The sequence below is a fragment of the Brachypodium distachyon genome, chromosome 3, assembly GCF_000005505.3.
Source record: "Brachypodium distachyon strain Bd21 chromosome 3, Brachypodium_distachyon_v3.0, whole genome shotgun sequence".
Lineage (NCBI taxonomy): Eukaryota > Viridiplantae > Streptophyta > Magnoliopsida > Poales > Poaceae > Brachypodium > Brachypodium distachyon.
This window is the reverse complement of record NC_016133.3, coordinates 44,825,814-44,837,194: the sequence shown is the minus strand read 5'-3', so window position 1 is coordinate 44,837,194 and position 11,381 is coordinate 44,825,814. Positions and strand designations below refer to the sequence as shown.

Below are 11,381 nucleotides of genomic sequence, written 5' to 3'. Positions count from 1 at the left end.
GCAATATTTTAATACTAAATAAATGTAATATGAAAATATTCTTAATTGTAATGATAGTACTAGTTTGGTGTTGCACATGTTGGTGTTTTTTCCTTAAAAATCGTTCAAAGTTGATATAGTTTGACTTAGACAACTCCGAGTGAACAGATATCTAGAAACAGACGAAGTAGTTAATCGACGGGTTAAAGGTATTATATGATATCAGCATGCAGCTCATACAATGCGAACTAGCTAGCGTCGTTCGGAAGACTTGTCGCGTGCATGTTTAGCCGTTCAGGTGGACAGACTATTAGTGTTCTCAATCGGCCTACTTTATTAACTGTATCCTCTGAATTTTGGACCCTTCTGTAGTTGTGGAAACTTCTGATCCACGCCATGGATGCATATGTTCAATTCACAATGATAATTGAGAAGATTTTTTTTTGCGAGAACATTGAGAAGATATATAGAGATAGATTATTAATTATTTGGAATCATCGGGGCATGTATATCTTTGTGCATGAAGTGGGGTCCTGTATAGGCGCACCGTATGTAGATAAGAACATTATCTGAAAAGGCCAGGCCAGGGTCCATCCAGGGATAGTGCCAACTAACAAACTTTTAACTACAAATACGATATGCTAGCATTTTTAAACAGTCCCCTCGCTCGGATATACTAAATGAAGGACATCACCGGCCACATAGACGGATTTAGATTGGTACAGTACCAAATTCATGCTTAGAGAAGAAATTAAGGTGGTTAGTGGCGTGTCACCATGCGCGAGCGGACTAATTAGCAGTACTAGTCGTCTAGCCTTTTGGTTAAGTGGGACGCATCAAGCATAAACACATGGGATTAATGGTGGAGCTGAGGGTGACCCACTAACTACTGGTCTACGTACGTGGAGTACTACTCTCTGTACCACTTGTTCAGGGAACTAACCACACCGGCCGGGCTATACTATACCGCACCGCGCACAGGCCGGATGACAGGAGATAATTGCAGGTCTTTCACTTTATCGTCGTCAATCATACAATTGAGCCGCGCCCATCTTAATCTTAGCGCACTGGCGGCAATTTTTTGTAAATCCAAGATACCCAAACCATCAAGCTAGCAATCCAGGAGTGCAAACCCTTTTTGCCAATTGACGAGACAACGTACTTGCACCGGCACATTGCGGTTCTCCTTTCCATATCCAACCACGTTTGTTGCCTCGTGGATTTTCTTGATGATCCACATTGGCAGTTTGTACGTAGAGTTAAGCAAGGGACGGGTTAACCAACCGCATATATGCATGCGCACGTACTCTTCTTCGCTAACTGCTCTACATTATCCTGTAAATTAAGCCGTGGTTGGTACGTACGTTCAAGTTAATTGGGGCTCGCTGGCTGCTAAGGTTGTTAATATCGACACAGTGTGTTGGGATGTCGCGGGTTGACGTCCGTGCACCGTGCTATAATTGTGTTAATAGACTAATCGTTGTGATATATCACACACCATGGTCCACTTTGCATCGACAGAGAACACGAATAAGGCACCCCGGGAGGCCGGACGGAATTATCATTCGGTCACATGCATGCATGCGGGTCCTTGTAATTCTTTTCGATCTCAAATGTAAAATCGCTAGCTAGCTAGCTATAGATTACTTCAGCGATCCCATCCCCGGTCTAGCTAGCTAGTGTGATCGACATTCCGAATCGAAAGGAAAGCGATCGAGCAAAACGATCAATCAATGACAAAGACATCATGCATCACTTCACTGTACATCGATCGACATAGGTAGCCATGCATGCACACCCCAGCCCAAACTGCAGTCACTCTCAGGCCCCAGCTTCTAGCTCCCTCAAGCACAATGTTAAGTAGTTAGGCACGTAGCCCCTCTGTTCCAGAATAAATGGACGGGCCAGCTAGTGCGTACGTACGAGCTAGTACGTCCCAAATTAACAGATCGATCGATTGCAGTTTGCAAGAGAACACATCATGTGGCCGCCATGCCAATGATCCGTGATCGGTCGACGCCGTGCATCCAATTCCATTGGTTTGCCTATAGCCTTGTACGTTGCTGCACTGCGCAGTGCATGAGAATGTGCGATGCAACCCCTATGGTGCACGCACACCCGGGCCTGCAGCTGCAAATGCAATTGCAATGCATGAATGATAGATCGATCGACAGACAGCCCGAGGCCAAGGGGACCCCATGTGTTTGTGCAGCTAGATAGCTTTACGTATACATGTATATATATAGGTGTGATGCATTGAATACGTTGCGCATATGGATACGTGAATGAAATCGTGGTTTGTTCATGTGGTGCGTATGCAGTTATATATATACTCCGTATACATGATAGTACTGCATGTCTTTTTGATGCATGCATGTACGACTGCAAAAGGCTACAGAGTACTGCTACTGTACAGCTTGCAAGTTGGAGAGAAGTACTTTAAATCGGATCATGCATCGGGTCGGGAGCTGCCGATCGACCTGAGACGTAGTACTGCTGTTTCCCGCCTAGCTTTGGGAGCCCCCTGATATCAGACTTTTTGAGATGTTTTCTAGCATATTATTCATTTCAAATTAAAAACACTACAAACAACATTACTATTTGGTACGAAGGTTTTGGAGTGGATTATCTCTAGTTTCCTCAACAAAAACACTCTATTTTTTTACCAAATTAAAACACTTCTCAAACTAGTGTTTTTTTCGTTTTGGGTTTTGAGACCCTCAAATATCAAAACACTAGTGACTTCCCGCATTCCTATGTACATACGGATGGCAATATATGTATGGCAATTAGCTTCCGGGAGCTTCAGGAACTGCAATATGTATGGCAATATATGCATATTCGAGTTTAATCCAGCCTATGTACATACGGATGTGTATTACAGAGCTGCCAGTATAGAAATTCTATTTTGCTATCGAGAAGTCTCCGTTTCTTAGTTAGAGATGATTAGTCCACGTGTTTGGATCCACCGTCAGCATGTGGGAGAATGAAGAGGAAGATGGCATCATGAACTGAGATCTAACCCATTTTCTTAAAAACCAGGCGGCTGAAATATAATCACATACATAGAAATTAAAGATTGCATTTACCTGGATTCATTCCAGGGTTTAACCGATGTTATTCTTTCAGTGGTAGGTAATGTACCCGTCAACAGCGAGGCGCATGCGGTGATTTCGTCAATCTCTCAAGAACCGCCAGTTCAGTCTCTCGGAGGTGCTCATAGGAGTAGAATGTGCATGTGCATTCATAGGGATGAGTGTATGCATGTGTGTGAGCGCTTGCGTGTGTACTGTGTTTCTAAAAAAAATCATATATTGAAATGCACGTATCGTATTAATTCGACAAAACATGAATGATCCATATGTCTGTCCTGGATCAAGTACTAGCTAGCTAGGAGCCTAGGATGGCAGGGAAACAACTGTATACGTATAACCCTGTATAGATCTCGGCATGCATCAAAGTGGCCGGGGCCCCTGTAGGCCGTGTGGGTGGTGCAGATCGGTGTACACGTATCACGTAGTCCGTGGGTTCTCTGCTGACTTTATGAGATGGTTGGTGCAGGGTGTATGCAGCTGAGGCATATCGAGATCAATCAGTCGTTAATGTCATTGGCGCACTTTTGCTTACTTTGGCGCGCCGGGGCCGTTCATTGTGCCGACTGCCGAGCTTATCTCAGTCTCTTCTGCATGCGCACCTTGTCTTTTCGCGCTGCACAGCCACTCTTGGCTGATACACCGACTTTCTTGTCCGGTTTCGCGCGCGGGTCGTTTATGAAAAAAGAGCTTGAGGTGATTAATTTCTAGTTATTCGTATTTTATTTCTGCAAACAATCGAATCAGTAGCACTTTAGCAGTTAGGCACGAACGTCCAATTAACCTCACACCTCGTTTGATACCCATCATTTGAGCTCAGAATTCAAGAATTCATATCGAATTCCAGAAATGAACTTGTTTGGTTGGCACGAAATTGGTCACGGGAATTCAATCTCAAATTCCATGAAATTGTACTATAACTAATCGCAATTCCTCTCCGAAAGCCATCATTTCTCTAGAATTGTCTCTCACTCTACAAATCCATGTGATAGACAAACATGATTTTTGAACAATAAATTCAACTTCAACCAAATGAAATTCTATAAAAAAAATTGTACCAAACGGGCTGTCATTTAATTTAGGTACTGCGGTACTGTATTAATACTTTTTTTTACTACTAGAATACATATATACGTACAACCAACTGCCTTCCTTGTTCATTCTCTTGTCAGATCACCAGCAGGAGGATCACGTTTGGAGCTAGCTGCTGATGTACATAAAGAGAGAGAGAGAGAGATATATGATTATCTTAAGCTGGTGGATCGAATAAAGTGTCTTTAATCAGACTTGCACACATGCATGCACGGAACTGAACTAGTCCAAAATCGTAGCTGCAGGTTCAATCGTAGTTAGATGCTTCCTTTTCTTGCATGGTTGGTTGTGGTTTGGAGGCGGATCATGTGACCGATCTGAACCGCCCTTCTTCCACTACCTGCCCTGGATTTCCTCGTCTTGCACGACACGGAGCTCGACGCCAGACGTGTGAATCGGCTGATCGCGGACTTGATCCTTCCGCAGACGGTACGTATCTTTCGCCACAAGTCACCGCCCTAGCTACGTTCCTCGATCTGGCCACTGCAGTGGAGCCGTGCTGCCGTATTGGTAGTAAAAAGTCCAAGCATCCAACTGGAGCCACTAGTAGCTTTGCTGCGATCGCAAGGTAATTTCCCTCAAGATTCTTCGTTACCATGCTGTCACTGCTCCAGGTCGATCACCAGCTAGCTGGTGTGCGTGGAAGCACGTGAGCGGTGAAGTGGAGAACCCTCTCGTGTTTCTCGTGCCGCCGTTTAGCCCAGTAGACTATCTTAATTTAATGTGTACTGCCAGGTCAGCCCGCCACCGACACACTCATACCTCCTCCCTCCTGTCTGTCTGTCTGTCGACTCGATCGAGGAGTACACCAGTACTATGCTTGACCGGAAAGCAGTGCAGTGGCGCTGAACATGACTTAAGTATGATGTTGCCAAAGTTAGGTAGTCGGCCGGGAAAAAAATGCAACATGAACCAAGACTAATCCCCGTCCTTGCGTAAAAAACCAATATTACTTGTCTCAAATTTGTCCAAATATAAATGTATCTATGTATAAAAATCGTCTAAATACATGCAACATTTCGATAAATAATATGGTGGATGGGAGTAATAATAATATTTGGGCAAATACTCCGGCAGTTTTGTCGTTGTTGGATCAAAGACAGCGACTAATAAACGTTACGGCAGCCACAGTTGAACGCGGGTGCATGCAGACCGCAATTTTAGCTTCTTTTTCCGCGGCGGACAAGCTTCAGAAAGAAGACGATGTGAGGTTTTGAAAGGGAGGCGCCAGCTGTCTGCCACGTGTCTGCTCTGAGAAGAGCCGCTCCGTGGGCCAGGCCCCTCCCCACTCGGCAAAGAAATTGTCCAACGCTGACTCCGTGGGGCCCGGTGGTGGGGCCTCTCCATGAAAGGAGCACGACATGTTCTAAAAAAAAAAAAGAAAGCAGCACGACATGGGCGCCCTGCCTGCGACTGCGATCAGCTGAACCGCAGCACAACGCTGGCCTTGCTCCCAAATCCCAAGTTTACGCTGCCTGTGAACAGTAAACAAACAAGACTTCAATTCCTTCTGCTTGGGAAATGCTAAGAGAGTCACTCCGTTGCTTGGAAATAAGATACTCTAGCCCAAGATGTTCTACATTTAGCCAAAAGTGGTGCTTTATATCAGGTGAAAACCATCTTTGCGGTGCGAACTTAAAAAATTAAAGAATTACAAGTGTTGGAAAAGTGATGTTTTATACGTGTGTATAATTTCGAGTCCAAACTCAATAAACTCGATTGTATTAAGTAGCAGCAAAATAAAACAAATTCGGCATGAGTACTGGTTCTTCATTGTTTGGCATTGTTCACTTGTATATACATATATTTTAATTCCTTTCAAATGCCTTTGAGTTTTGACTTGAAATTTTGCACGTTTGTAAAGCATCAAACTTCTAACATATGATATTTTTGTAGATTTTTTTAAAACTATTTAAACCTGATTTTTCTAGAGTTTGCACTGAATGGCAGTTTCACCGAATACGTCGCCTTCTAATTTTGTCCAAAGTTTGACCAAGTTTATAGAAAAAAGTCTGCCAACATTTATAACTTTTAATTAGTTCCATGAAATCTATCATGATATATATCTTCGTATAGTTATTTGATATTGTAGATATGATTATATTCTTGTACTTTCTCCGTCCAAAATAAGTGACGTGGATTTGTATAGAAGATCCTATCACTTATTTTTGGGACGGAGGAGTATAAAATTGATCAAACTTTAAAATATTTGACTTTCATCACGAAACATTTAATAAAAAGCACGAGATGGAATTCTCTACGAGGATTTCCAATAATTTCTGTGGCTAATTTCATGAAACTTTTAACAAATCTATAGTCATCTATTTCACATTTATATCATTTGTTTATTCAAGATACGACGGATATAATTGTTTTTTTTTTGTTTTAAGTTTGGACTGCGTGGAACTAAGGCTAACGGAGATGAAATTAGAAAAGCAAGAATCATAACAGTTGCAGCGGCTCACTCGGTCAGTATCCCAGTCATTGTTTTCGTCTAGCAGAAGCTTCTATCTTATTTTCTCGTGCCGTAGGGCTAAGATTATGGCAATCCTTCCTTTCCGTTTGAAACATCGCGTGTGAAGAACCTGAAACATGGACACACAGAACGCGTGACGCCTGTAAATCTTCCTCTCTGCTGCGGCTAGGAAAGTGAAGTGGTTACATCAGCCTCCTGATAACCGGTCGACAGGATCACAAATTCCTTGGCTGAGTCAAGTTCCAATCCACGTCGTTGGGTTCCACGGGGTAATTTTGGATTACGGATTTATTACTAGCCCGGATTTGTTGGTTCGAAGCGACGCGTGTCGAAGCGGCGTCCACTCTCGTATAAAATACTCCCTCTTAAAAAACCGGTTAATCCACACACCGCTTCTCTCCCTTTCAGTGCCTCCTCCGGCTCTCTCTTTCTTTCTCCCTTTCCCCCCTAGCTTCCTTCCCCGAGGGGACTGCCACGTCCATGCCAGCCGGAGCCCATCGCGAGGCCGACCGACACCGCCACCGAGAGAACGGACGGCCAGAGGCTTATTAGCCGCCGCGGCATGGCGAAGCCCACGCCCGTCGCCACGGCGGAGGAGGCGGCGGCGCTGCGCCGCCGGCTGAGGCGCCTGGTGGCGGCCGTGACCACCGGCGGCGCCGACGGGGACGCCTTCGACGAGGCGGCGTCGGCGCTCGCGGCTCTCAGGGCCGCCGAGCTGGGCCGCCGCAAGGATGGTGGTGGCCGCGGTGGCGCGGCGGGCGCCGGGGGGAAGAGGACGGCGACGCAGGCATCGGTGCCGGAGCAGTTCCTCTGCCCCATCTCGTCCGAGATCATGAGGGACCCCGTCGTGCTCGCTTCCGGCCAGGTAACTTTTTTTTTTGCGCCCGGCCTGCGGTTTCCGTGCATTTTTATTCCGGAACGCCTGGCATCCGTGGTCAAAATCGGTTACTCGTTTGGTTTAGGGTTGTTAATTCGGTCTTTCTCCCTCCTTTAATTCGCCATTCCTACTGGGGACCCATCGACGAACAAACCGCGTACAGTAATTACTGCCTTGTTGTTGTTTCTTAGCCGATCGAGTAGCTTTCTCGCGTGTCGCCCCATTTCGATGCGGTTCTTATACTAGCTGCTGTTCCTGTGTAATCCCGGTTGCTTCTCTCGAGTACCTTTGTCCTGGCCTCTTGAATTCTAGGTGCTTGTAGGATGCCCCAATCGTCAAACGCGAGCAATTAATTCCGTGGTGGACGAGCTTCGGATGATACTATCACCTGTCCCTTTCTTGGTTCAGAGAGACTTGCTTTTCTCCTTGCCTGTTTTTGCTCATCTATTGTTTTCCTGTATAATACTTCAGCTCTTGATTCGTCGTTCAGTGATGTGATTGCGGTTGGTTTTTGCAATCCTTGGGTTACACAATTTTTTTCTAATTTCCCCCCGTCTCTCCAGTTTGGTATAGTCGGATTAATCTGTTTCTCTTGGACCTTTTGATTGTTCAGGTTTCTGCAAAGGTTAGAAACTTCTCTTAACCTGTGTTCTTGTTTACCCCTTTCATTTAGTTGTTTAGTTGATGAACATTCTTCATACACGGGGTGGTGGATTATACTATTTTTATGTGATCAGTAAATCACCAATATAGCTGCTCTTGATTTTATTTAGTCTTTTAATCTGCAGATAATGTGACTTTTAGTTTTGTTATTATTGTTTTTATGTCATACTGGTTGTACTTTCTCTATGAGTAGTAGTACACAGAAATCAATCCACAATTCCACATGGAGCTTGATCTTCATGACTGCACAGCAGGGTCACACGTCATGTTGGTCTCTGTTCCATTTCGTATGGAGTAACTACAAGATCAATATGAGACCCACTTTTTATTGCCTGGATTCGAAATTAGGAATATTTATTATGTGAATCTCTAAAATTAACTCCATATGCATATCCATCTGACACCCCCCATGCTAGGACCATGTGAATCGAGTTATTGCCAATGCCACGTTTGCAGGCTCTTGCTTTGCCTTGGCAAGTCATAGAAGATTCAGCTTTTTATGGTTTTGGATTGGTGTTTAGTTGGTGTGATGCAAGTGACAAATGAATTGAATGACCATTTCAGCTATTGTTTGGCCATGTGTAGATGCCATGTGCAGTACTGTTTTGTCCTGCAATTTGGATGCAAAGCATTAACTTTGCAGTTTGGTTACTTAGTTGTTTGTTGTACTTTATAATTACTTCATAATTGAAATTAAGGCATTTGCGAGTTAAATCCATTTAACTCCGGAAGTGAGGGACTCTGTTTTCAGCAATTACTTATCTTTGACTTATAAGTTGTAAGTGTGGTCTCAGATTTAGAAAGAAATTTTGCAATTTCAAGTCATGTGACGGGTAGGAAGAGGGTCATGCTGCTAGACTATGTCAAAGTTGCAGTTGAAAGGTCGTGTTTTAGCTGTACGTGTGGATAGCAGGTCTGTAGCACTGAAATTACACATCCCTTTCAGGTATGTGCTGTATTCCATACAGCACTGTAGTCCTACATCGTCGGCCGGTCTTACTGGAAATTTAATTCCGCCATTCAGGAAAAAAAAAACTAGATTAGGTCAATTCTGACTCTTGAACAATATTATTGTCATGCCAACATCATTTTCACGCGGTCCCATATTTGGTGCTGTGTATTGATGATTGATAGGCTTTAGCAAAATTCTCTTTATATTAGCTCCTACTCCTGTGGTCCCTGATCTTGACATCTGTATAGATACATTTCATACCGTTTTGTTTGGCATGAATTGGCACAAACTGTCATGAATCAATCAGTATGTTGCATAGGGATCACGATGTATACTTGCTGAAAAGTTATGTACCTCAGGAACATGTTTGATACCTAGTCATTGTCTTCACGGTATTGCAGTTGGATAGTCATGTTATCTGTTGTTTGTGAGAGGTTCAGAGATTTTTTTGTGTGTGCATTGGAATATGCAGGTTTCACATGACTATTTTATTGTACTCTTCCTGCAGACATATGATCGCCGTTTCATTCAAGAATGGTTAAGCGCTGGAAACCGAACATGCCCACAGACTCAGCAGGTCCTCTCGAATACAATTCTCATTGCAAACCACCTTGTTAGAAGCATGATCTCACAGTGGTGCACAGAGAATGGGATCACTCTTCCACCAGTTGAGGACCGAGAGGAGGATCTAGTTACCAACAACGAGCGAAAGGCGTGCGGTGAAATCTTTGATAGGATCACTTTCTCATCAAACATATCCGAGCAGAGGCAAGCTATTAAGGATCTCCGGCTGTTGACAAAGCGCAATAGCTCATTCCGAGCAGTCATTGGAGAGAAGCCAGATACCATCGCGCAAATGATTTCTGTTGTCGCCGACTCAGAGTTAGAACACAGTGCAGAAGTTCTTGAGGATACAGTGACTACAATTCTCAATCTTTCAATCCATGAGAGCAATAAGAAGATCATTGGAGATGACCCAACGGCAATCCCATTTCTTATACGGGCGTTGCAGTCAGGGACAATGGATGCCCGCAGCAATGCTGCGGCTGCCATCTTCAGTTTGTCAGCTCTTGACAGCAACAAGGCAAAGATTGGCGAGTCAGGTGCATTAAGGCCTTTGGTTGATCTTCTTGAACAGGGAAGCATGATAGCAAAGAAGGATGCGGCATCAGCTATTTTCAATCTTTGCATGTTGCATGAGAATAAATCCAGAGCTACAAAAAGCGGAGTTATTGATGTGACTCTGAAGGCCATCTGCGACGAGTCCCTTATTGATGAATCCATGGCTATCCTCGCCCTGTTATCAAGTGACCATGAGACGGTGGAGGAGATCGGCGAGACTGGTGGTGTGCCTTGCATGCTCCGCATAATAAAGGAGGAGGATCAGTGCAAGCGTAACAAAGAGAATGCGGTGGCGGTCCTGTTCGCGATCTGTATGTACGACCGCTCAAAGCTTAGGGAGATCGCGGAGGACGAGAGTCTGAACGGATCGCTTGCTTGGCTCGCGCAGAATGGCACCACGCGGGCACGTCGGAAGGCTGCTGGCATCCTCGACAAGCTGAAGAGGACCATGCACGCCACACATTACTCCTGTTAGCTCTGGATGCGGCAGATATGTAATTAGGAGAGCAAATAAGAGGGAGATGTTCATTTGGTGTACATATTGGTTGCGTATATATCTACTCTTGGTTCGGTACATAAGGTTACAGTTTCAGAGTAAGCAGTGGAGGGTGGTGCCCCCTTTCCTAGTGAAAGAGTTATGTTTCCTATTCATCTGAAATTTACAATTTTAAAAGTGTTTCCGCAGAGCTTTGCCATCTGGTACCTACATTTGGCGATATAAATTTTGCTCAAATGTGATCAGTTTTACTTTTATTTGACCATGGCTATTTTCCAGAAATTTTCATTCTGGTTATGACGATGCATTGTGAGCTGCAACTTGCATGTCAGTAGAACAGTAGATTCCTCAGATGCATGGATGATTCTCATGCGTTGTCAACCAGACTTCTCTGCTGATTCCTAAATGTTGCCAGTCCTTTATCAGGGCTGTCGGCGAGCTTTTGACCGATGGTCTGTCATGATCACTCCACAGTTCAGGTTTTAGACGAAAAATGCTGACCAATTATTACTCGGATCGAGGGTTCCAGCCTAGGTCCAGTGCCTGGGTTGACATGGCACGTTGCATTATTTTATACTTTTTTCTTTTATAACAGGTCCACTGTCATTTTCTTTTATACCTTGGTACCTGTA

General features: G+C 44.3%; 1 protein-coding gene across 1 annotated transcript; it reads left to right on the top strand.

Moving 5' to 3' along the window:
• The first annotated feature begins 7,022 nt into the window (after positions 1-7,022).
• Positions 7,023-11,006, top strand: LOC100841754 (U-box domain-containing protein 9). Its single transcript, XM_003574932.4, has 2 exons — positions 7,023-7,504; positions 9,640-11,006. Exons 1-2 carry the CDS (start codon positions 7,202-7,204, stop codon positions 10,726-10,728), a joined length of 1,392 nt encoding a protein of 463 aa, XP_003574980.1. The 5' UTR covers positions 7,023-7,201; the 3' UTR covers positions 10,729-11,006.
• Positions 11,007-11,381: the final 375 nt, after the last annotated feature.

Excerpts from the sequence above, each read along its gene's own strand:
- LOC100841754 (XM_003574932.4), top strand. The coding sequence starts at position 7,202 with ATGGCGAAGCCCACGCCCGTCGCCACGGCGGAGGAGGCGGCGGCGCTG. Across the intron at positions 7,505-9,639 it reads TCGTGCTCGCTTCCGGCCAG|ACATATGATCGCCGTTTCAT; the intron begins GTAACTTTTTTT and ends CTCTTCCTGCAG.